The following is a 27,343-nucleotide window of genomic DNA, read 5'->3' as shown; positions in this document are numbered from 1 at the left end:
ACGACCCAAAAACATCAAGACAATCTGTTGAGAACTGAAGTGAAAGGTAAGAAAAACAAAACAAAATAGGACAAAGTACAAAATACAACTACTAAATTGGCACTTAAGTCATCTGAAGACCCACAGAGTCCATCTTCTCTTTCACAGAGTTGCTTAACAAGACATCCTGAGGATGTTTTTTCAAGAACTCACTCAGGAGCTTCTCAATGACCAAAAAGATTGGGTACCGCTTGGAAAAAAAAGTGATAAATCCACTGGTTCAGAAGTGCTCCTAAGTTCAAGCCTTCTGCTAACTTCAGTTCAGTCCATGTTTAACAGCTTTTCATGAAAGACAAACATGACACAGCCCTCAGAAAAGCTTATCAACTAATGTTTGCAGCCTACATTTGTCAAGTTCCCAAATCCTGGGAAATCTTGGGAACATTATATACAAAACACTTAATAGTAACCAAAACTTACAAAATCCTAGTTTTACAGTTACATCTACAAGCTTAATCCTACTCTCTTGTACTTAATAAGAAATGCCAACTCAGTTATCTAAGCAGCTCTTTTTTAAGCCATGAAATGTTTACTCCAGTAATTCATCAAACACACAAGCTGTGAACAACTCTGGGTTTTGTAAAAACTTGCAAGGAGTCTCTTGAAGGATTTGTAATCTCTGTTAGCCTATAGTACTCAGCTGATTGTGTATGACAATGGCAATCAGCACATTAAAGCAGCATAAGACAGACTTGCATCTGTGCTTGAACCATCAACAGATTTACAGATGCCTTCCTAGCTATAATTGCTACCTGAGCAACCATTGCAGCCACAGCTAGAGCTAGCCTTGAGAGCTACAAAGCTATCTCACCAAGCAGCAGCAGTAGTTCTACACACAAGCAAACACAATTCCTTTCAGTTCTGACATCTAACCATTCTGACCAACTCATTTACCTACTCACAGGGTATAGTTTTGAGCATGAGATATCCAGCCCTTCTCATGTAAGAAACCATGCAGCCAGTTTCTTAGGCTGCAGATAATATTTTTATTAATATTGTTTTTTTAAATATAGCTACTACCAACAAGGCTAAAATGGCTACTGCCATTTAGCTATACAAGCTGTATAATATATAAATTGTACAATTACAGCATACATAAATACAAGCAAATATTCACTAAATTACACTAATTTACACTAATTTCTCAGTTTAGGTTCTTTTTTTTTTTAAAAAAAAAAGGAAGCGGTTTTCTTCTAGTAAACATCAGCATTGTCTGCTTCTCATTTAAACAGGTTTTTAAATCAGTTGCAAGCTTGCTTCAGAATAAATTTTTTTAGTCATCAATGATTTAAGTAACTTCCATAATGCAAGATCATCTGAACTTATTGTATATTTAACGAAACAACTTTTCTGGCTTTGCCAATAAACTTTAACTAAAGCATCTTAAAAACTAACACAGTTTTTGTTTCAGTTATAAGCTATAAAACTTAATCCAATACTAAACTGATCAAAACAACTGTAATTTTTGTGTATCTTATCCAGTGTACAATTACGTAACCCCCTTTTACTGCTACAAAGGAAGTCATTTTTATCTGAGGAGCACCCTGACTTTATAGATGGAATATTGGATGATCCATGATTTGGTGACAAGCCCCAAAAATTGCTTTTTGTAAGGGATTGCTATCTACACGAAACACTGCAAGACTATGAAATGTAATCAAGAATGTGATCAAGGATCTAATAAAAACTTCCTTGACTACAGATTTGCTTCAAAGCTGCAGGACAACATTTCTACTTGGAGCCCACTTCAATAGGATATGCTGTAATTTTCAGACTCAGTTTATGACTCCAACAATATCGCAGTTGTAATTGTGATGCAAAGATAGTACACTGAAATACGGTACACTTCATTTTAAATGGTTAAAATATATAACCCATCAACTGAAGTTACCTGGCAACAGCTCATAGAAGAGGAGAATTGTAAGAAGGCAAATGTTATGTGAGACAATTAACTGGCATTCCAAAGACACACGTCTACAAAATATGAGAGAAGAAGTGTCATCATTCTTTACCTTTTTAACTGCATCCATATTATTCTCAAAACTTTTATCGCCTATAATCTCCAACTAAAAGCAGGACAATGAATGTTAGTGAATTTTAACAACACACCTAGTGACAGAATGTATTTCCTACCTCTTACAGATTGTAGCCCATGTTGCATTAATGTTATCTGTCATCAGTTCTACTTTTCTGGTGTCATCTGCTGAATAATCGCGGAGCAGTTTAAGTGCCACGTCGTTCACCACTTCTATATTCATTTGCCACTGTCGGATTTCTTTTGAAAATTGCTGGGGAAAAAAAAAAAAAAAAAAAAAAAAGAATAAACCTCAGATTATTTTAAAAGAACTACACACATACTATGATCATTACAATAGGAAGTGGATAAGTTGCACCACCAATATAAAAAATACAACAAGGACTTCCTCAGAACTGACAGCTAAAGTTAGATTCTTTTTCTTTTATTTATTATTATTATTATTATTTAGGTCTAAGACTGCAGGACTACTGCTAATCTCTGAAGGGATTAAGCATCAGAAATACTGTATGTCAAATAAAACATGGCAGCTCATATTGATAAATGTTAGCAGGCTGATTGTTCTTTTTTTGGACCTTAATATATGAATGCATTATTAATTCTTCTACTTGTGATGCTGAAGAACACAGAGATGGAAAATATACTGAAATAATATGCTCCATCAAATTTTCTTCTTTGCAGTGTGAAATAATACTAAAGGTTTAATAAATAATGCCAATGCGTTCACATTTCTTTCTTTTTAATGTATTATCTTAGTGCATTGTTTATGTAATTAGTGCCATCTACTGGAACAACACAAAATCTGCAGTAAAGCAAAATTCTACTGGAAAGCCCAACAGTATCTTCAGAATGCTAATTTATGATTTTTATTATTAAAAAAGCTTTTTAGATTTTAAGCATTCCTTCTTTTCTTTCTCTCTTCCCTCCCCTGTTCATCTTCTCCTTTCTGCCCCGGTTCCTTCACCTGGGCCAGCTACTTCACTGCAGCAGCAAGCCAGGAAATCTGGAATACACTTTGAGGCAGAAACCAGATTTTGTGTAGTTTTACTGTTAGCTTTTTACCTCAGAGAAAATTTACATATAAATGCACTGAAGCCAGGTATTCAATCCATAATGTGCAACAACAAAATGAAAGAGAAAAGAGAATCAATGTTCTACTTGTACTTTTGTACTAGGCAAAAACTACAACTAAGCAATCAATGGGACAGTGCAAATGAAAGGAGATGGCTGAATTTGCCAATAGAAGCACTAAGTTTCATGTATACACTAGAGGCTATCTATCCCCAAAACCACAAACAATAACACTTGACTCTCTTTATCAGTGGGCCTTAATAATCAAAGTTAGGAAATCTTTACAAAGAACAACTGTTATACTCATTTCATGTACAAATGTGTACTCATAAAATACTGTTTTGGTTCTGATAATGAATTCTCCACACAAAACTGAACATAAACATGCAGTCTTTGATTAAACAGTCCAAACACTAAATAAAAAATAGTATGTTCTGAATATTTTGCATACATATTCTTTCATCTCAGAAAGTCTGTAGGTTGATTTCGTTTAAGATTGGGACTGATAATGATGTCACCTTTGAAAAGTGTATAGCAGGAGTTCTGAAAGTTTTATTCTTGCAATTTTTTTCGCCTTCAAAGCCTTTGCCTGTTAAAAGGTGCTTCATCATCTTTAGGTCCCCTCCAGAATGTGAAACTGAAAACATCTATTTCCTCTCTTTCTTGTGTTATTCCCCTCCATGTCATTTACTATGCACCAGATAACCTCAAACACCAAGACAGAAACCTGATTATGTATTTTGAGAAACAGATTTTGTTTTTATCAATCTGACATTAGGAAGAGCCTACAGACTCTTTGAGAACCACCTGAACATGTTAAATGCAGCTAAGATAAAGCTGCTTAGATAATTTTTGTAAGTTATTCTCTCATGTAAAGTATGGAGCTGGAGTCAGGAGCACTGATAAATACATAAAAAACGACCAGCGCTCCTTTGGAAAGGATAAAGGCAGAAGGTGCTTTAGAAATAGTTTTTTACCTCCTTCCCTGACAGAATTATATAAATATGCAATTGTTAATATTCATTTACACATAATAAAGTCTATAAAAACAAAATTAAATAATGTTTACAGCAGTTATCATTTCAGGTTTGTAGGTCTTTTATAGCAAGTATCCATTCTATAGTTACATCTATTAATCTTTATCACTTTCACTCCACCTCACATCATATATGCACACTACTACTTCTTTCTAGCTCAAGGCATTTCATCAGTTTGACTGTTCCCTGCTTTACAAAGAAAAGTTGCCTCTGCATTTTTTCTTCTGTATTATAGACTAATGGCCAGTAATTTTTACTTTGAAAATAATTTTTGTCTAGTTCCATGCAATGTTTACAGCCTTACAAAACATTCCAAACCCAGTTTTATAATAAAAAATACAGAAAGATCCATTACATGGCTATTTCCAAAAGCATGGATTCTCACCATTAACTTCAACACTAATCCATTAACTTCCTGATGTTACAACACTGGATCATCACTCGGGAAAGAAATTATGGATATAGAGCTTTGTAACACAAACATTTTGGATTTTCTACTTTACTGGAAATTGGTATGTAATTTTTCACCAACTTTGATGAGCATACACCTTGTTTCAACTCTACTCTTTGTGCACACACCTGAGAACAATGCATAGAGGTAAATGTTTTACCTGCCTGTCCTATCAGACTCTTATTAAATTCTGTCTTACATAACTGTAATGATTTTCTTTTTAATAATTGAATTCATGGCATTCTTGGATATCAAACTAAAAAAGAAAATGGGGAAAAAAAATAAAAATAAAAATAATAATAATAAAAAAAAAAAGCATTAGTCCTTAGCAAATTAGCTCTGAACTAACTTCTATCTCAAAGGAATCATAGTTTTAATTAGCAGCTACACTGTCTGTAGTTCCTTTTCTTTTAAACATCAGTAATGAGTGTGTCAAATTCTATTAAAAACCATCACTGGGCAAATATAAGCTGGCTACAGATTTTACTTTCATGCTGGAATTGTAAAAAATAAATAATCAAAGGACAGGTGTTGCTGAATTTACTCATGTATAAGGATGCACTATAGAAAAGCATTAACACGAACACTGACTTAGAGTTCACCTAGAGCAGAGGAAAACTCAATAGCAATTAATAAAATGACAGCTTTTTTTTCATCAGAACAGCAAGCCAAAACACAGCATATTTACTCTACTTATTCAGGAGACATCAAAATGCATGTTTGGCATGGAAGCCTGGAAAGCATTTATTCTGAGGACTGGGTCCTTCAGTTTTGATACTGCCAGACAGAAGAAATACAAAGCTGTTAAATTCAAATAAGATTTCAGTTTTGCTTAGAATTCATGACCCCTTATCTTGAGCACGAACACAACAGCTGATGCTGTCACTTTTGAGAAGCTTTCATGAGGGAACTGACACAATAGGAATTACTGGCAGACAAAGATAATTCATTTATGAGGACTTGTGAAAAGAAAAAAAGGATTAAAAATGAAAAAGAAGATTCTCTAAGACAGAGGTGAATACTTTTCAGACTTGTGGGAGAAAATCAAACAAAGAACATATGCCTGGAATAGTAGAGCCTGTGGATGTTCATATCATCATGAGGGCAAATCAAATTAAGTAAAGACTAGTCATGAACCTGACCACCTTTAACAGCTACATTATAATTATAGTCTAATATCTGGAACTGGACACAGTGTGTAATATTGAATTCACATAAGGACGAAAATGGCATAAGGTACTGATATCCTAACTGCTGCTTCTTTTTTACAGAAGAAGTAAAAAGAATATTCACAGAATACCCTTTCAAAAACCCTGTTCATGCAGAGATACATTCTATGAATGAATATACAAGTATATTTTCTCTACCAAGAGATGAAGAAGAAAAAACAGCATCTTTTTTTCTTTGCTTCACTAGGCTTTAAAAAAAAAATTTCTATGATTTTTCATAAGGCATACACACTTAAATGAGCCTCTTCTCAATCTCATACATGCTTGTTAAAAAAGGTACACAAGAAATTAATCTCTAAAATAACATTTTCAATCATTTAATTGTGTAATTCATGTTTAAGACATAAAACACTCAAGACACGGAAGACGTAAGACAGTTTGCAGAAAACAGCTGTATTTTTTTTTAATAATTGTGTCTCTGTTGAGGTTGGACATTGGCTTTTTCAAAGCTTTTTTTTTTTTTTTTCTCCTTTTCTTTTTTTCTTAAACAAAAAACTGGGCAGAGGCTTGAACTCCATCTCTGCTGAAGTTCTCTGTGCTGAATGACAGTAGTACACATAATCTCTAATTATTTCCTATACATTAGTGAGGAATTGTCATTCTTCAACATAATCCAATCATCACAAGCAATGACCTTTATGGTATAATCTTAAAGAAGAAAACCATTTCCCAGTCCAAAAGCAAAAGGATGATGAAAGTTTTAATGTTTCCTACAGGCAAAGAAACAAGAAAAAATAGCTGATTTTGTATCTACTTCTAACTATCAGAAATGTAATGACTAACTGATGATTGAGATAGCTGAATACCAACCATGGAGTTACACACACAGCAGCAAAACCAGGTGATGTGGACCTCACTCCACTATACTTCACAGTGGTATAACAGCCTTAAAAGAATAAGGCGAGTAAGACTGATGAAGCCCACAAACTTTAGCCAAATGCCTGAGTGCTAGGAGTTAAAATAATAAAAATAATACCAGGTCAGAAGAGTAGAACATATCAGAAAACATTTGTGTAAGTATTCTCCCGAATAACTGAAAGGTAATGTTCCATTAACATGAAGGCAGAACCCAGGTTAAAAGGCTATTCAACTGATTGGTTTCAATCTTGTTTTTCCCCAAGCAGAAAATGAGATATTATTAATCTGAAACAGCTGTTCTCAAAATTTATTCATGAGAAATGTCACCAAAGTATGACTATTTAGTTAACAAGAAACTTTAAAGCTGATGCAATAGTTAGGGTTCATCTGAATTGCTTGAGGCATAGTTCAGCTAATTAACTTAACTCAGGTTCACATTTTAACAAAATGTGCAATATATTTGCCAAAGACATAAAATTAGCTATTTCAGATTATTTGTAATTAATAACCTGCCAAGGTTGAATTGAGTGAGATTATCTTGTTGCAAATCCAAAAACACTTGATTTTAAAATAGCTTGTTGTAGTTTTTCCTTTTCTTTCCTAATTTTAACTACTTCCAGGTAACCCATACAAATTCCCTGTCAATGCAGACAGAAATACCAATATTACAGTGTCTCTAGTTCCAGGGCCTCAGATAAGGCTAGTGTACAAAACAGATGAGAAATACTTCTGCTGGTGAAGAGATTTTTTTTCCTGCAATCAGCTATTTCCTATGACTTACTAGATCAATTTCATTCAAGAAGTATGTGACATACACTTGAAAATTAATTTCTTACTAAATTTTTGTTGAAAATGGGAAGGGATAAAGGACTTATCTTAGAGGTGCAGTGTTTAATATTTAGAGGACATTTGCTTTAACAATCTAAAGCAAGCAGATGCATTTTCAATCATCTATCCACATTTTGATTATTTATCTTAAATTCCTATTTCTTAATACTGACCTTAAGCTCAGTGTTCTGCTTTTTCAGAGCTTCCACAGTATAGGAAATTTCTTTCCACGACTCAAGCTTTGCTTTTGCTTGTTCAAGAACCTGTTCAGCTTCTTGTTTAGCTTCCAGCCACTGTGTTGAATCCTTTAGCATCTCATGAAGCTGTTGTATTCGGCTTTGGAGGTATCCGTGCACATCATCCCACTGGCTCTGTATTTTCTCAACTGGTGAGACATAAAGAAAAAACAAAAATTGAGTAACTTAAAAGCCTTTTCTTTTTTCTTTCAAAATGGAGTAAATATTTCTAGAAGTTACCATATTGAAGAGCTCTTGTACTTTTCAGCTGTAACTGCAACTAAGTTCAGTTTAAAAAGAAGTGCAGATAAACTCTTGTAGGCCATACTGAATGATTGTATGATGAATATTCTGTGTTTTGACACATGAAGACAAAAATGCCTGGCTCATGACTCGAACAGCATTAAGAAACACAATCACGTTTGAGAAGTAAGAACTGCAATCATCTTTAATTCTTACCAAACAAACTCAAGGCTTAATAATTTTGAAGAGCAAGTCCTTTAGGGACTCCAGTAATTTTGTTTAAAAGATTTGTCGCAAGATATAATTAATGGTTACATTTTCCTAATGCACTAAGGCAAATGTTAGAAGAGTGCAAGGGCTGTCTAAAACACTCTTTTAAGGAAATGTGATTGTGGTGAACAGTTATCACTAGTAGCATAGTAAATCTGCTACGTAAAGCACGAGACCTAGTCTTCCAACAAGACAAAATATGACCAAAAAAAAAAAAAAAAAAAACCAAGCACAAACACTTTAACACTTTGTTCTACAAGAAGAAAAGAAGAAATAGTTTCTTTTTAAAAACTACATAAATTTCCTGAGTTGAGTCAGCATGAACTACTTTTCTTTAAGACTAATTCGCTACACTAAAAAGTCATAGATCTTTTAGGGAAGGGAACAGAGATTCCTAGAATACTTGAAAGCAAATGAAATTATTAAACCAACACAGCATCATAGATCCAACAATGCATCTCACATTGCACAGCTGATTCCAGAGTGGTGGAAGCTAAAGACTAAAGGGATGAGAAATGCATCAGCAGGGAAAACAGACCTCCACCTATTGGTGCTGTTCATTTCTTCTGGAAGAAGAAATAAAGATCTCTGCAGGGACTCAGCTCATGTTCAGGGAACAGGAAGAGAAATGATCAGTATCCCCTACTCAAGCCTGGGGAAAAAGTCTGCGAGTAAGCACATGTGGCAGCATGATCAGGTCAAAGGAAATGCAGAACAATAGCACATCTTCGTATCCACATTTCTTCCTCTTCATTTATTAAATTAATTTTGGAAACAGCACAATACCGTAATTGTAAGAGTCAGTATTCAAAACTGTCTCAAGAGGATTCTTAATTATTAAGTATAGCATTTCTTTACCAAACAATCTGCAAAGGGACAATCAGAAAAAGACAGCATTTTTTCAGGCTTAAGGAAGTAATTTGTTTCTTTTATAAATCTATGTTGCCATTATTTGAATTTATTATTACAAAATATATTTCACAACTAACAAATTGAGTATCAAAATGAAAAAAAAATATATGTGCAACAAGCAGAAATGTATGCCATTATTTAAAATGACTACAAAATTCAATACTCCCATTAGTCTTTTATATTTAATAAATGAATGGTATAGCTATATTTATAGCTGCCAACATTAGTACACTCAGTAGAACACGCAGTAGTACTCACAGTATGCTTATATAAGTCTGACAAACATCTTGCTAATAAACTGTCAAGATAATATGTTATACAAATTAAATCTTGGGGGACCTTTTCCACATCAGGTTATTTCTAAACCATACTTTTCCTAAACAACACAGTGCTCCAGCTGAAGTCCTCATTTTACTTGATTCACACAAGTTTTGCACTTGCTTACAAGAAAAGTGTCCCAGCATGGCTCAATCTAGCTGCTCCCAGTTCAACACTAAAGTCCCACAGATGAATAAGTAATTTCAAGGCAGTTATTTTTTTCATCAGTTAACAGTACTGATAACTAGCTGTTCAACAGTGACTACATCACTAATGTGGGCAAAAGACATTTTGATGAACTGTCAACGATCTTAGTAAGCCATTAGAAGAAAAAAAAAAAAGGGGGGGAGGGGGGGGAAAGCATTTAAAGCAACCATTTCACAATCTGGTTATCACTGATTTAGGATATAGAGGAAAAACAAAAGATCTTGGGGAAGGAGGCTACTGACTTAAGATTTAATTTTGTATTTTTTACAAAATTTTGTTACACTTTTTTTTAGTAAAATAGATATAGCAGAGAAACAACAAACAAAAATAAATTGTGCATTCTCTATTAAAAGTTCCTAGTATTGATAAGACAAATATAAATCTGTTCCCTGAGAGTTCACTATGTTGTTTTTAATACAACAGCAAAAGAAACAACAGAAAAGGAACGTGAGAAGAAGTCAATCACAGGATAAATAACATTCACATTACAGTACATTACATTGAGCCTACGCAAAGATGAATAAAGGAAATCTTTCCAAAACAGTTGGACAAGTAAATTAAATCCAGAATGGACTCCAATAAAGGGAACAGTTAAAAAGAATTTGCAAGTAGAAAACTTTTGTTTTCCTTGGCAAACACGTAATTCTGAACTGCACTCATTTTGATCTGTAGGAGCGTGCTTTTCAAAAACATTGGTTTTTTATCATTGTATCTTCATGAATTTAAAGGTTGGCAGGAGTAATATGGTTATGCAATCTGACCTCCTGCAGAATGCAATCATAGGATAATAGAATCATGGACAGTTATAATTCATGCTACCAAAATAAACTACTGACACACTTCAGCTGAAAAATGAAAATCTTTTCATGTGCATCTATGAGTGTTTCAATTTACTTATACCTTGCAACAGTGATCATGATGAAGACACACTCAGCTTGAAATCCAGCCAATTCTGGAAAATGATTTTTGAATAGTTCTGTATTTTTTTTATATTTCCTGAATTTTATTGTTTTTCCCACTCTCCTTTGTAGGAATAGGAAAGAATCCATGAACTGAAAGAAAAAGGAGTATCTGAGATCTTCATTCTGAGGGGACTGAGTAGCCTTACAGAATGGGATGTAACTGCTGAACAGAATGAAAATGAGAGGAAGAAAGAAGTTTACATTCTTTACCAACTGTAATAATTTTGGTTGTCAGTGTAACTATAGCAGGTTAGAAAAGTGGAAGTGGTGGATGCAGTCATGCAGCATCAACAAAATGTTGCTACAGAACTGCTTGAAGCCCTGTGTTATCTACACAGTTATATGACCACAAGCACAACATGTTACATGATGCTGCATGGACGAAGCAGCACCAGAAGAGAGCAAGACATGGTATAAGGAGCTAAACTTGAAACTATAACATTAGAAAGTGTCAAAAACATTTAAAAGAAAAAAAAAAAATCCCAACCTGTAGGTGCTTGGGCAGTACATGCTAAGAACTGCCCACACCCAAACTGATATTGCTTATCCCGGAAGAATACTACTTCAAAGTCATCTGTACAAGTAATTTTTAAATGATATGCTATCCAAAAATCACTTATACATCTTCCCAGAGTTTATGTCTTTTCCAAAGTGGCTTTCAAAGACAAATACACATTTTAAGCATCTTCTTTGTATCTAAAATAATCCACCAGGTTGGATTTATTTCTACTTGAGTTGCAGCCCCAGAATACACTTTTCTTTGAATTTCCAGATACTGAATTTCATCTTATTTCATATGGTTTGAATAGATCTACCCTTTTTTTTTTTCACTTAAAGTTTAGTCTATTTGAAATTTTCGCAGATGTAAAAACCAGCATTTTTCCAATCTTAAAAATTATGTTTGTGTTCTTAGAATTGTAGAATGATCCAGGTTGCAAAAGACATTCAAGATAAAGCACAATCATCAATCTGACATTCAGGACAAAGTTCAACCATCAACTATCGAGTACTATCATTAAACTATGTAACTTAGTCTCATTTCTCTTAAATGAGAATGGGGACTCCATTATTCCCCCAGGCAGCCAGTTCCAGTGCTTAAACACAATCCCTGTAAAGAAATTCTTCAAAATTTCCAAGTTAAACCTCCCATGGCATAACTTGAGGCCATTTCCTTGCATCCTATCACTTGTCACCCGGAAAAAGAGATCAAAACCTTCCTCTCCGCAATCTCTTTTCAGGCGAATGTAGAGCACAATGAGGTCTGCCCTCACTCTCCTCTTTTCCAGATTAAAATAATCCAGTTCCTTCAGTCACTCGTCGCAACTCCTGTTTTCTAGTCCCTTGAACTTCCTTTGTTACCCTTCTCTGAACACACTTAAACAATTCGATGTCCTTGTAATAAGCAGCCCAAAACTGAACACAGGGTTGGAGGTGTGGTCTCACTACCGCTGTTTACCAGAAGACAATTCTATCCCCAGTCCTGCTGGCTATGCTATTTCTTATACAGACCAGGATGTCGTTGACCTTCTTGACTACCTGAGCATACTTGGCTGTCAATGAATGCTCCCAAATCCTTTTTGTCCGTGCAGCACTCCAGTCTCTCTGCCTCAAAACTATATCACTGCATGGGATTGTTATGATCCAGCTGTAGCAATGGGCATTTAGCTTGTTGAATGCCATGTAAATGGATTCATCCCAATGACCCACTTTATCCACATCCCCCTGCAGAACTTTCAAGCAGAATAGCAATTCTGCCTAACTTGGTATTGCCTGCAAAATTACTGGATGATCCAGATCACTGACAAAAATGTTAAACAAAACTGCCCAAGTACTGAGCCATGGGGATTTCCAGTTTTCAAACATGATTTAAGGTTTTTCTTAACTTTTTATTTTAAGTAAATAAACTATCATTTCTTTTTATTGAGAAGCATTTAAAGATCTCCATTTGTCAATTATTTCTTGTTTGAAAGCACTCTACCTACTCTTCTGCTGCCTTCCAGAACATCAGATGTCCAATCTGAGTTGTCATCCTCAAGGAGATACTATTAAAGTTTATTATACAATATCCCTACACGAAACAACGTTGGCTCTGTTCTTATGAACAATTGTGACCCTTAGAGTGACTGGCCTAACAAGAGTATTTTGATGGTAGATGCAGAGTCCAGGATAATTTCAAAACACTTCTTTTTTAAATGCTGAAGTACTGGAGGAGTCATAGAAACAGTTGTAACACCTACCAACTTGCTGCCTGTAGGCTATCATTATGGAGTGGAACTGGGTAGGGAGAAGTATACGGTAGAGAACAGTTGGAGCCAGCCTACTCAGATAGCAATTTAGACTTCATCTGTACTTAACTCTTCTTGTAAGACAGTATTTCCTATAACTTCTTTTCATATACTTATAAAGATTTTCCTTCTTAAATGCTGGCATTAAGAAAAAATATTGCAACACTTAGCTAAATATGAAAAAAAAAAAACAACCCACTGTGTAAAACATTTTATGTATCTCTCAGTTGGTCAGTTATGTGATGAGAGGAGTTAGCCAATAAACTAAAGATTAATGATGGATTGGGAACTTAGACTTTCTAGCTTAATGTGAAGTCTCTCATTTATTCCATCAAGATTCCAGATGTTGCTTTTATGCACCGCAAATCTATTTGTAGAAAGATTAGGTAAGGTAATGTGTAATGCCAGATTAAAAAAAAAACAAAACAAAACAAAACAAAAAAAAACCCCACAACAACAAAAAAACCTATGGCTTCCAAAAAAACCTCAGGCATAACAAAACGTATGTATACAAAATAAATTGCATGATGAACAAGTGAATGAGTAATATGTCAGAAAAACGAAAAAATCGAGCTAATCCTCTCTGCTTCTGTGTAATATTCTAGTTTCTAAACACATACTAAAAAAAGAGGTCTTACAAGGAAACCATGCAGAAGCACTCATTCTTCTTTTTGGAGTGATGAAGAACAATGAGAATGTACCTGAAAGACCTCCCAGGGCATGAAAGTTCTGGGAGAAAAAATGTTAACTTTTGTTTTCCTGAGGCTAAGAAAGATGAGCAAAATGCAGTTAAACAGATTTATGCACTTTTTTTTTTTTTTTTTTTTTTTTTTTATAAAAAAAAAAAAACATATTAACACATATTCATAATCTTATTTTCTTGTTTGATAATTTTGGAGTACAATTATTTCCAGTTACGGTAAGTCGACAGTTCAACTTTGCTTCATTTAACTAGGGTAAGCCTACTTTTCTTTTATCTAAAAATCACTTCTGGTAACAAGGCTGTTTCCATATGATCAAACTAATGAAGGTCACCCTGTTCTTTTGGAAGTGTCAAATCAAACAGAATGAACTGAAAACTGTCAAGTGGTTTTCACTAAGTACCAACTGAATGATTTTTCAGCACTGTGAAGCTTGCTTTATACCTTGCTATACGGAGTAGAAGTTAGAAACCAGACGAAGCTGGTAGCTTCGTCTAAAGAAATGAGTATTTTATAACAAGCAGGAGCTTATTATTTGGAAAATGTATTCTTCAGAATACATTCACTGGATTGTCAAGTTCTGATGAAATTATTTATGTATACAACAGTTATCGCCTTTCACATGCAGGTTTTCATGACTTTTTTTCCCACTAAATGAAAAAGGGAACAGATCATGGTGCTCATGAAGTGGAGGACCATTTGCTTTCCATTTTTAAAATGTTACACAATCTGCAGAATTTTGTGTGAGAAATAAACAATCTATCTCAAGAGAAGTAAGATTCATCAAGATTTAGTATGAAATAGTAACAAATCTAAATGTAGCTTTGTGAGAAACTTAAAGAAAAAACAACAACAAAAATGTATACACACATATATATTTAAGTATTTACTAGGGTGATTGATAGGTAGATTAAGGAATGATTATGGGCTCTTCATTGTCATCAAGTCCTAAATAGATCTGGTATATATGAAGAAATGGAGTGCCCCAGGGGACTGGAGTCCCCTGACCAGTTTCGTCCCACAGCTCAGGCAGGATGCAGAATCCACTGCAACACAAGCAGTAGGGTGCATGAGGACAAAACACTGGGAGATAATTACGATTTTTCTGCACAGGTTCAAATATTTGGTTGATAGAAAAACGTAACTTCTTAGTAATGTTGTGCTAACTGAAAACCAGATGGTTCCCATGCTAGAGTGATTTCATTATCTTTCAGAATGTACGTTTTATTTGATTTCTTTTGCTTTATGCAGAAAATAGCAACTGTACGACTGAACTCACTCTTGAGCACGTCTGATGTTTTAGCTACTTTCTTAAAGCTTCCTCATGCAGTTATAAAGATTCACATGAGATTTAAAAATAATATTTAGAATGATGAAAGATGCCACAAACAGAAGCTACAGGATTATGACAAATATGATTAACTATATGAGTAGATATATAAGTAATCTAGTCACAACAGTTTTAAATTTATACAAAAGTTTTCAAAGAATTGAATAAATCATTGCTATCTGACTTAAGAATGTAATTATTAATTAGAAGTCATTAGGTGTTTTAATATTTATCTTTTTATTTATCTTAGTACTCATCTTTTTATCTATTTAAGTATCTGTTGACATTGTTTCTTGGCATTTCATTATTAAAGATACTGGCGAGAAAATAATTTATAATTATCAATCAAATATCTGTTCATACATTATAACATTTGTAATAACCACTCTACCTACAAAATATTTTAAAAAATATTCAGGAGAAATAGAACTTGTCTGTGACTGCATTTAGAAATGGGACATTAAATTAATTAAATGATATTTTACTTTCTCTGAAGATAAACAGAGATGCTATTAGCATTATTAAAGTGCATTGGCTTTCATATACTATAGCTTTCATATACTTTTGTGCTTATTCATGCAAAAACATAATGGTCTGTATAGTAGTTTAAGTCTAGAAATGAGTGAAATTCAGTACTTACCTAATGAACCATACAGGCAATGAATTTAAGAATCTTGGTATTATATAGCTTTGTGATGCCACTGTACATTCATATTTAGATTTTTTTCCCTTTCTTTTTTGTTTGTTTTTTTTTGTTTTAAATGTCAGCAGCCTACCACCTTTGCTTAGTTTAGACTAATACATGCTTTTCAAATATACCTGCATTAGTTAATCTGCATTCCCATTTGCTCTGCTTTTGATTTAACAGATCCAACTTGAACTGTATGGGCAAGACTGAGAGATCTTAAGTATCAAAATACCCAGGAAAATTAAAAATGTACTTAGGAATTCTAAGAACACATGAATATCATGCTCAAAGTTAACTGAAGCAAAGCTTTCCATACAGTTTATACACACACACACATACACGTATTTCGGTATATACATATATATAAAGATACATATATATATTTCCTTTAACAGGCAAAATAGCCTCCACTCTTCACAAAAACTGTAAGATAAAATTCAAAATTTGAAGACTACAGTTGGCTTCTATTCATTTTATAATGGATGAACTGCACGTGTTTCCCTCTGTTATTGGACATTAAGTATTATTCAAGCTGTCAGAATAATATCATTCAAAAGCTAAGCTTTTGTTTACTGCTCTCCAGGTTCAATTCTGTGCCTCTGTAATACTAATGAAGCTGCATCAGCAAGACTAAACTGTCAGTCACACTCTGCAATAATAAGAAGCACAGTGGCTCCCAGTCATTGCATGTGTTGCTTTTATCTGAGACCACCTGCTAAGCTACAACTGTATTCCAAGACTGGGAATTATGAGCACAGACGACTCTTTCACTGCACCTCTTGTGACCATGCCTTCAAAATCATTCAACTGTATGCACCTCTCAGCAGAAGTCATCTGGGAGACCATTCCTGAGCTCCGCTTGCTCACCTGCTGTACAGCTACAGAAAACAGAGCGCTGACAGCAATACTGAGCTTAGCTCAGGGGATGAACCAACAAGCAAGTAAATTGGGAAACATGTGGAAAAAAAACCCAAAACAGGACATTATAGCCTTGATTTTAACTTTTGCCTTTGAAAGCACGCCAGACTTTCCAATTACCAAGAAGTGATTTCAAAGTATATTAGTAAACATATTTTGAAATACACTTATGTTCTATTTTAAGTATAAATTAGGGACATTTTGCACAGAGATCTGAACTGAGTTAAATTAACACATTTTTTGTTTAATAATAGCAATGGAAATTACATATATATTATTTTTTTATTAGAATTTTCTTAATGTAGTGAGAAATATACAGCTTCTTCCGTGTTATCCTTTCAGTGACAGCTGGCTAGAAATTCCAATACAGACAAAATTAAGACTCAAAATAAAATAACATTTACACGTCAGAACATGTACTATAAAGAGAAATATAGTACTGCTTTCAAAATAATTTTCCCGAGTGCATGAATATTGCATTAAGAAGTTGCAAACATGAGTTAACTCTTCAAGATTTTTGCTTCTACCTGAGATTAACATTTCCCCATCCCTTAAACTCCCTTCTGTCTTCCATCTCACATTTACACCTACTCTATTCTATAATAAATATTCTAGAAGATGATATCAGTCTGATGCTGGTTAATCCATATAGAGCTTCCCAACACATGAAACGTCCAGTGACCTGAAATAGAATACCTCTCTGCTTCTTTGTTCATATTCTCTTTGTTACATGGATCCTAGCATTTATGAGACACTAAATGCCCTAAGCTTAATCAATGACACACAAATGAACACACTTAAAGTCAGTATCGTGATATCACTGAAACACAGCCAATTTTGAACTGAAAACACTGAATATTTACTCCAGAGCTCAATTTCCTGCATGAAAAGATTCACATAAAATAGAGCAGAGAAAAATTATCCCATTATCCCCCCAAAATTACCCCATTAACAGATTAACAGACTAAACTGTTGCCACCCTAATGCAATGCTGCAGTGAAGAAAGCCAAGTATCAATACACAATAAATCAGAGAGAATAACAATACTGAAAATGTAATTGATATTCTATAAAAACACAACCCTTCATTTCAAACACAGCTCTCATTTCAACACATAAAAAAGATAAATCAGACATAAATGCAGTTTGACACTGCCTGGAAAAAATTCCATGGCACTGGTGTTTCATCTACTGTGCGCAGGTTCCTGTCTAATTAAAATATAATGAAACCTTTTCTAAATACTCTGTTTCAGGTTTTAAGTCCTACTCAGATGCCACTGCTTCCTCACCATACATCAGACAGTTCAGTGTCTACTCTCCCTTTCCATTACACAGCAAGGGATCCACAAGACAGCTCTCCCACCCTTCACTGTCTCACCTAGCATGCAACAGCCCTGCTGACAAGAAAAATGACATATAAGCAGAATTTTATGCTCAATTTCCCCTTCCCTCCTTTTCTGGCAGCGTTAAAACTGACACAGTCTTACAGAGATTGTGATCCACTAAATACAGACCAAAAAAGCTTTGAACTACAATTTTAGTATGCCTATGGTCCTGAAAATAGTAATAAAAGGAAATTCTTGGAATTATCTGCATAGACATATCAGTCACCATCATATCTGCTGTAGTACATAACAAAATGAAACCACTAGGCTGGTGCAACCACACAACAAAGTTCTAGAACCTCCTCTCTCATACAGGCTAAACTAGTATTTACTCAGGTTGGACTTTCAAAGGAGCTTCAGGGCTGTGCAAAACACTCAGTTCTTGTTTTATTCCCAACTCAAGCAAAACTAAAACCATGTTAAATTTAGACTGAGGACAGCTAAAGTTAAATCTGTAGGCCAAACGTATTCGTATTTAACAGGACTGTCTGAAAACAACTACAGTTCCAATATACATTCTTTGTGTATTGCATCGCTCTTAGAAAAGGAGATAGAACACATTGTACACCAAAATCTGCATTTGTCTGATACCACGGATTAGTTATAATCTCTGAAAAGGAGGTTGTTTGTTTCCTGTTTGCTCTGTAATTACTATAGAAAATTACGGTCTGGCATAAGTGAGCATACACTGCTCTACCACACTTTTTAAAATAACTGTGGACATTGAATGTTGCCCATCGAATTCTGGATAAAATGTCAGTGGTGGAGTAATTTGACCACATAATGGGTACTCTTTTTTTTCTGCTGTTATTTATTTCCAATTAGTTTCATTTTTACTAATTTGTTTCAAAAGAGCTAGTATGGCTCTTTTGTTTCTATCATCACAGATAAAACAGAGAGGTACATTGTTTACATTTACTTCTCGTCGAACTGACAATCTTCCACATAAGCTATGATTCCTGTCACAGTACTACCTTGAAACTGTCCAAAACAACTAAAACAGGTTTACCAAACAAGTCAAAAAAGCTTGTCTTTTGAACACATGTCAGAGACAAAGGTTGGGAGATAAAATAAATAAATAAATAAATCCCACCTCTTCTATGTAAAGAATGAAATGCCATGGAATTGAAGACTTTTGTGATGTTACTGACATCTATTCAGAGAAAAGATATCGTCACATTTGTACTGCTATCAAGCAAAGGATGCCAACATTGCAGTGTGAACGTTATAAAAGAAAAATTCTGAAAAAAAAGGAAGCTTAAGTAAATAATTTCAATCAGAAATAAAAAGAATAAAAAGATGACTACAATCCCAGCAATTCAATATTTTTTAAAAAAAGTTTTTTTAAAAAAAAACTTATATAAACTGATTTAAAAGTTCAATGTAAGCAAAATATTAAAATTCTACATGAAGAGAGCAAAAAGAAGGAAGATAAAGAGGACTTTTTTTGTAAATGTGATGCTTTTTTTAAACACTGAGCTTTCTGGATCTCTTAAAGGAAAATGCCTCGAAAAGAAGGCATGTAATACTTTTCAGACATATGAGAAATGTTCGAATTCTTTGCATTTAACAGGAAATAGATATCCCAGATCTAAAATGAAAGAAAATAATTTTCCATTATCTTGAGCAACCAAAAACTTACAGATTTTAAGTTAGACAGTAACTTCATTGATTAATGAAGTAAACTCTGCATGAGCACAGCTACATCACCTAATTGATAGGGAAATTAACTTTGAAAACATAATTCTTAAAACGTACAAATGCTTACATAGTTAAAAATTGTAGACAGTTGTTTCCCTTTCTTCTTTAGTATTTGATCATTTGAAATACTTAGTTGCAATGGAGATGACCTCATGTATGGTACAAGTACTGCCCATGTTATTTTTAAAGGTAAATTATTAACGGTTCTCCTTTTAACACAAAACATTCATTGAATCTTTCTAATGTCATTCAAAGAGGAAAACCTTATTTTCTGACAATCTGGCCAGTACACGAGTCTTTAGAACAGTCTTCTAATACTGAAAAGTTATATGCTTTTAGTCAAACTCCTTCATTTATTAATAAATGTATTAATAAATGCTCCAAGCATTTATTATTTTCAGATTTTCAAGCATTTAATGCAAATGTTAATTAACATCTGTACAATGAAACCAAATTCAGTTCTGAATTAAAACCAGACTTTTTTTTTCTGTAACGCTGCAAATAGAAAATGTCACATTAGATACAGTTAAGTATGTTGAAAACTCTAAAATAACTTGGTGCTTGCCTTTCTAAAGAACCACTGATTCCCAACTGAGTTCTGCTACGTTTCAAAAAATTACGTTAACATATCTGTAATTGCCCAAGATGTCAATGAAATACTGAATATATGGAGAAGTACTTTCCAAATTCTTCAGATTTGGCTACTATTGAATTCTTAAATATTCTTCAGGATGTGATAATATCAATTTTGGTGTCAGTAAATTAGCAGGACCTGAAGCCTCATGCTCTGTGGCAGTTCTTTCCCTTCCCTTTATATTTTGCTTGTAACGTTTTCAAGTAAATTTGCTTCTTTTTGAAGCCCCTGAGACAACCGGACTCCTTAACCCAAACAAGAAAACTCCTTCAAATTGGCATATGCATTCAGAGTTCTAGGAATGTTAAAGATTTTTAAAAAGACATCAAGAACAAAGGTAGATAAAACCATAAAACCAGTCTGTTAAAATATGACTTCTCCTGAGAATGTGAGAAGGAAAAAATAGCCCAAGCAACACTATTAAAAGAGCTTATCTTAGTACTTGAGGTAAGGAATTATCTTCTGACAGCCTGAAAATAAGACTTTCTGTAATTTTGTGCTTTCTCACAAGCCTGGGCAGCAACTTCCCTCTAATTGGTGACAGAGCAGGCTGAAGTTCAGAGAAACTAAAGGTTTATATGCTTTAGCCTTTTACTAAAATCAACTGTCATGCCAGTCTCCAAGCCTTTTACAAGCAACAGAAGAGTAAAATGTAGAATATTAAAAAGGCTTTAATTTTCTTGGTGCTGTAAATTTTGTGTGTGTGTGTGTGTCTCTATTCCGGCTGGCAACATCTACTGATTCAATCAATCCCTAAACAATAACCAACAGAGGTTAAAAAAAAAAAAAAAGACACAAAACAGGGTCTGGCACTAGATCTCCCACGATGCCTCAGCTGATTCTTCACTAAGTGAGAACCTTTTTCTGCCAGATGATAGTATATTCCAAATCTTTCACCAAGCTAACATCATGGACCCATCGTTATAATGCATAACCATTAGTATGTTAGTATGAATTATTCTCCTACCAAACTATGCTTTCTTTATTCAGAGGCGTGGGGGGAATTTTTATTTTGTTGATGCTGTTATTATCATCATCATGTTTTTATTACAGTTGTTTTTTATTATTTCCACTTCACTCTTTATGAAAGACTCTCTTCATAAGCTGGTACTGCTCACAAGCTCGTTTAACAGAGAACTCATTTTGTGGTCGCATTTTCCTTCTGAGAAATTTGATCTACTGTTCTGCTCTCCTAACTTCTGGGGAGGACAGACGATAAACATTTTACTAATGCTTATAATCTGGGCAAAATTTAAGGCATTAATTTAAAATTGATTAAATTTAAATTAATTTAAATTAAATTTAAAATCAAAATTAAATTAAAAATTTAAATAAAATAAAGGCCAACAAGGCAATCCAGGCTCCGATTTTCCAACAATAACTGATTTATTGGAAAATGAAACTTAGAAGACCATTCATTTCTATTTAAAATACCCATCTAGAATTAATCAGTTATGTTCTACCTGAATTTTCATGTAACACAAAATTTAGTAATTATCTTAGTCTCTTCACAGGCATGACAAGGTAAGTGCTGACAACACTAGCACAGCCAGCAGCACTAATCTTACCTAACATGCCTATCAACTCTTGGGGCTATCAAAGCAGCTACGCCACTTTTACTCAAGACTATAAACATAAGTGAAGGGAGGTCATCTTCGTGTAGCCTCATCTCTCTTTCGAGAGTGATGAGTAGGAAATTTAGCTCTTGCCTTCTGTTCATATAAGACATATGCTTCTGGCATGTATGGCCTATAACTCTAATTCCCTAATCACTCAGAAATTTCTACGACATGTTATTTCCCAGTCTTAAACAGTATCTCTCCCCAGTGCTCCAAAATAATTTCTTCCTCCTTTTCAAAACATCCCACTGTTTTGTTACAAACTCTACAGCAGCAAATCTGTGCCAAGAAAGTAATGTCAAATGCAGTTACTCTTCCCATTCACATGGTATCACTTCTAAAGTTTCATCTTGCTTTTGGTGTTTCCTTAACAAGTAGTTTCTCCCTTCCTTCATTTCCACGAAGGCACAGAAGTCTCACAGGAATAACAAATAGTTTCAGTTTAAAGAAGTAGATTAGGATGATTAATAAAGTGTGTATCTTAATTACTCTGGAAAACTATTACTCCAGCTCTTTGTTAAGTTCTTGAAATGCATGAAAACCAGCAAATTCTAGGGTTTATTCAGTAAGTCAGCTCAAAAAAAAAAAAAAAAAAAAAAAACCCAAAAAACAACAACAAAAAAACCAAACCAAGATATATGAGCAAACAAATAGTAGAGAAATACAGTCCTCTTTCACAATTTTCTTACGCAATCTTCTTAACTACATATTTCAGTACTGGATAGCAAACTCCAGATTGTCGGAATTCGTTTTTATTCAAGTGATAAACTATATTCAATAGCTCCAAGTGAAAACCACATGGATGGCAGTACAACAGAGACAGCTATTTTATGATGTCAAGTAGAACAGCACAGCTGTAATTCACTATGAAGTTTCCATATATTCTGTTATGAAAGTGATGATGAGTTGATGATTTTATCATAAAGCTGTCAAATACTGAAAACTATTCAATAAAAACAATTTCATGGAGTTGCAAAAAGACAGTAGACTTCTCAGATTACGCCAGGTACAGCTCTCCTAACAATCAACTATAAAATATTGCTTTTTTTCAACAACAACAACAACAAAACCAACAAAACGTAAAAACAAAGCAAAAACAAGTAAACAAAAACTACCCTAGAAGACTTCATCTGTAAACTATTCATACCACTTTGGATTTGGTTTCAAAAAAATGGTCCAAACAAACGTGAAATGGAATAACTTCAGCCCCAGTAGGGTAATACTTCATCAAAATAGTCTTCATTGATATTCTTGCATTTAATTTTAATGCCACTATTTATGTATTTAAAGTAATAGAACTTAATTAACCTCTCAAGTGATATCTCAAGATTTCACTACATTTCACACAATCACTCTAAAAGCTATATGTAACTGGCTTATAATCTTTAAAGGGAGATTCTTTGGTCAGTAAGAGATTATTTCCTCATAGAATTCTATAAATATTCACTTTCATACCTCCTCTCTATCACTTACACACTTAGAAACCAAATTACAAAATTGAGATGTAAATTACGAGCACAGTAAAACCACAAAAAAGGTTATTCACCGTTATCTTTGCATATGTGTGAACACAGCAGTAGGAAGGCCTGCTATTTAAAGTTTCTTACATTTCCAGAATGTAACAAGATCTAACATATCTTCTGTAATTACTTTCTTAATTCTAAGACTTGAAGGTGTTGTTTTGTTTTCTTTTTAAAATCTCTTGCTATATTCATATATTGACTCATTACTGGCTTTTTGTATTCTATACACAGGAACTGATGGAAAATAAAATGAATTTTCAAATGTAATTACTATATTCGAAGTTGTCTATGAACTCATTCAGGTTAAGAAACAACATTTTCCTCAGCAGTAAAACAAAGTGTTTTGGAGCAATGATGCATTACGTAGGGAAAGATGTTATTATATGGCATATGGTTCTGTTAGAAAAGAATGCTTTATCAAGGACACTAAAAGAGCAGAGATGCATCTCGCATTTTCCCAGAACTTTTCCCAAGACTAAATGTAATTACTGTTAGCTATTCTCCAATGTGTATGCTGTATACTATGATTTACATAGAATAAACAGGAATTTTAATATAATACTATGCAAACATTATAAAGGCTTTACTTCCCATTGCCAAGTACTTTTTAAGTAGTATATCTCCTGAAATTTCATACGTATGAAGAAGTATGAGTGAGGGGAAAAAACTTCAGAGGAAATCATTTACTTTTATGAGTTTCTTTAATTTGTTTTTATTTTCTAAAGAAAGACTAAACCTATGTGATGTTAATTCTGTTTAAGAATAATTTCATGATGACTCACTCGTTTGCAATTCTTCAGGAAGATTCTCTATTTGCTTGGTTTTGTGTAAAATGTATATTTAGTTTTTATAAATTCTTTTAAAAGACAATAATGGTTTCCAAAACTAATTCAAAGTTAGACTTCACTGAGTTTTATAGATGTCTTTTTGCAAGCAGTCTGAATTAAGAGTTACTAATGTTAGCACAGAAGTCAGAATCCTCAGGATGTTAATTCCAGTTTATGACACCCTGATCCATCCTGTAATGGGATTTATTCAGAATTTACATTTATTCAGTTACACTGGTTAGACAACTTGATTTGTTCAGTGTTATTGGTCAGAAATAGACAACAATCTCCTAGAAGAGATCCACAAAGATGATAAAGGGCCTAAAGCATCTCCCGTATAAGGAAAGCCAGAAGAAAAGAAGACTGAGAGGGGATCTGATTAATGTTTATAAATATCCAAAGGGAGGTGGATCTCTTCTTGGTAATACGTAGCAATAGGACAAGGAGCAATGGCCTAAAACTTGTACATAAGAAGTTCCATGCAAACATGCATAATTTCTTTCTAGTAGGCTACAGGCTGCTGTGAACTGCAAGAAGCACCATCTGCCCTAATTGGGAGAAGTGCACAATACAGCAGGCCTCGGAGGAGCTATGTGAGGGAGCATATGACTCCTGACTGGAGGATAAGGAGAGTCCTCCAGTATTCCGACAGCACAGCATGGCACTGTGAAGGCATGGCATGGGAGAATTAAACCCGCAGTCACTGCAGCAGGAACAAGTGGATCCTGTGTATTTAGCAGGCCTAACTTCAACTGAATCTGTTCATCCAACATACAGGAAAATCATCATACAACTGAAAATATAAAAATTATGTTCTTTAAGTAAAGTAATATTTTATGTGACTGTATTCTTATTCTGAGAAAAAAATGCTTGTGCCATATTGTGAAGTTTGGTTTGTTATTTTTCTTCCTGGAAATATCACAGTCTCTTTAAAATTCAAAAGTATCAAATAGCTATTGAGTATAATACCTACAGTCATACAAATATAAACTAAGTATGACAAAAATGTAATGAGTATAGTTTGTCACCTCAGAAGACTGGATCAAAATTATTCCTGGTCACACTTTACTTTCCTCCATTTCAGAAACTCAGATGCATTTCTAATTTGTTCATTTTTAAATTATTTCATTAAGAGCAGGATAACAATAGAAGATGGTATACAAAGCAAGACACATACCTGAAAAACCATAAAGGGAGATGACTTTCTTTTAACTGTATCATAAACTACAGATTTGCAGTAAAGGATATTTCCAGTTTAATCAGAAAAGATGAACTGCTACATCACAGCAAAAATGAATCCTGTGTACCTTAGGCTCAAAACCAACTAATAATTTGGAGAATTTTTATGTATAAAAACTAAGAAGCCATTACATAAAATAAATTCACCATACCACTAGCCAAAGTTGGAAGCTGTAATATAGCTTGGTTACCACATATTCCTCCATGATTTACAGTTTGATAGCTTGCTTTCCTTTTTTACTATGTGAGAATGAAGCATTTAGTCTATCTTAGAAGGCAATTTCACTTAAAGCAAAGTGCAGTTTTCCAACAGAAAGAAATCTATTCATGCATACAATTCTCATGAGAGCTTATAGGAATTATGTTTGCATTTCATGTAAAATCTACAGTTCTTATCTTCCGACAACTTGCCTCAGAATTAAAAATGAAAACATGTATTAAAATGCTGATGGGAGTTCTACATATAATGGCTCTGAAAATTTAAGGTGTATATACAAACTGCATCTGAATTCAACTGAGTATGTAATTCTAAAATTAATTACATGTCAAAAAGGAACAGTTTCTTATGTAACATAAAAGCAATATCGAACAAAGCAGCCTAAAGTGCAATATGGTTTTGAAACATTATGGAAAGTTATAAACTAACTGGAAAAAAAAAAAAAAAAGGAAAAAAAGGGGAAAAAAATATTTTATTTAAAATTATGGGAATGGAAAAATTTAGCCTATATCTACAGCCTCAGTGTTATCAGATTCATGGAGCAATTTCCTGGTCTCCAGACCAGGAATATATACTGAACAGGATATACTGAACAGTTTGCATCCACAGTGAGTTGGCTATGTCTTCTCTAGGCTCTACAGGGCACCTCTATGACCATAAGATATTTTCTTGTATTTTAGTCCTGAGTAGCCAAACTAACAACCAAAGATATAGAACAATCTGCCACAGATGGCTGTTTTTACAGCATGATCTTGGAAGTGTGCATTTCATCCAATGCTGAAGGAAACAAGGAGATGCAAATATCCAAGGGTAAGAACAATACTTCCACAAACTTTTTTCTGAAACTTCATCTATTAATTTTTTTACCTTACATACAGCTAGTTGGTTAATTCTGAAAAGGGAAATCACAACTGAATAACTAATAAACCCAGTGTGCATTATCAGGCTTCTGAGGAGAGATGAAAGAAGAGGTTGCTGCTGTACTACAGGTGCGGAACTGAAAGGTTCTCACAAACCCATAGCTATAGTCTATGAATTCTTTTTTGTTTGTTTGTTTGTTTGTTTCGTTTGATGTTGTTATTGTCTTCTTTTAAGAATAAAGGATTTTCTTTGCCTATGGTGATCACATTCTATATTTTCTGCAATATTTTCTGCAACATGTTTCAACTATGAAGATAATCAATATTAAATTGTAGGTGAAAGTTTTAAAATCCGTAATCACTGAACTTCACACAAATTTGCCCTACTCACAGAAAATCTCTGTGAGAACTGTTTCTTAATGGAACCCTTCTTTTAAGATCAAATGCATAATGTCTACAAAATGCTATGCATAAAAAGCGTTACAATATCTTTCATACATCCTGAAACAATGTATGATAGCAGAATCATCACTTACTGCGGTCAGTAATTATTGTTCTGGCTTCTTGATTGCCCGTCTTGTTTTTTAGATTTTGTGCTGCAGTTATTAGTTCATCCAGCTGGGGATGTCTTTGCTCCAGATCTTGTAGTATTGCCTAGTTGCAAAGAAATATAAAAATAAACAAGGAAAAAAGCATGAAGAGCTGTTGAGAAGACCACATT

General features: G+C 33.9%; 1 protein-coding gene across 12 annotated transcripts in view; it reads right to left on the bottom strand.

Annotated features, from left to right (window-relative positions):
* Positions 1-27,343, bottom strand: part of DMD (dystrophin) — a 979,751-nt gene that overhangs the window by 260,686 nt on the left and 691,722 nt on the right. For all 12 annotated transcript variants that reach the window (XM_042811110.1, XM_042811098.1, XM_042811099.1 and 9 more), the window contains 3 exons: positions 27,159-27,276; positions 7,722-7,933; positions 2,173-2,327 (listed from right to left, as the gene is read on the bottom strand). In XM_042811110.1, the coding sequence (XP_042667044.1) occupies positions 2,173-2,327; positions 7,722-7,933; positions 27,159-27,276 (485 nt within the window). The remainder of the gene's footprint in view (positions 1-2,172; positions 2,328-7,721; positions 7,934-27,158; positions 27,277-27,343) is intronic.

This window comes from Centrocercus urophasianus, unplaced genomic scaffold, assembly GCF_019232065.1.
Source record: "Centrocercus urophasianus isolate 14NV4802_14NV808 unplaced genomic scaffold, USGS_Curo_1.0 seq_12, whole genome shotgun sequence".
Lineage (NCBI taxonomy): Eukaryota > Metazoa > Chordata > Aves > Galliformes > Phasianidae > Centrocercus > Centrocercus urophasianus.
This window is presented reverse-complemented; position numbering and strand designations above follow the sequence as displayed.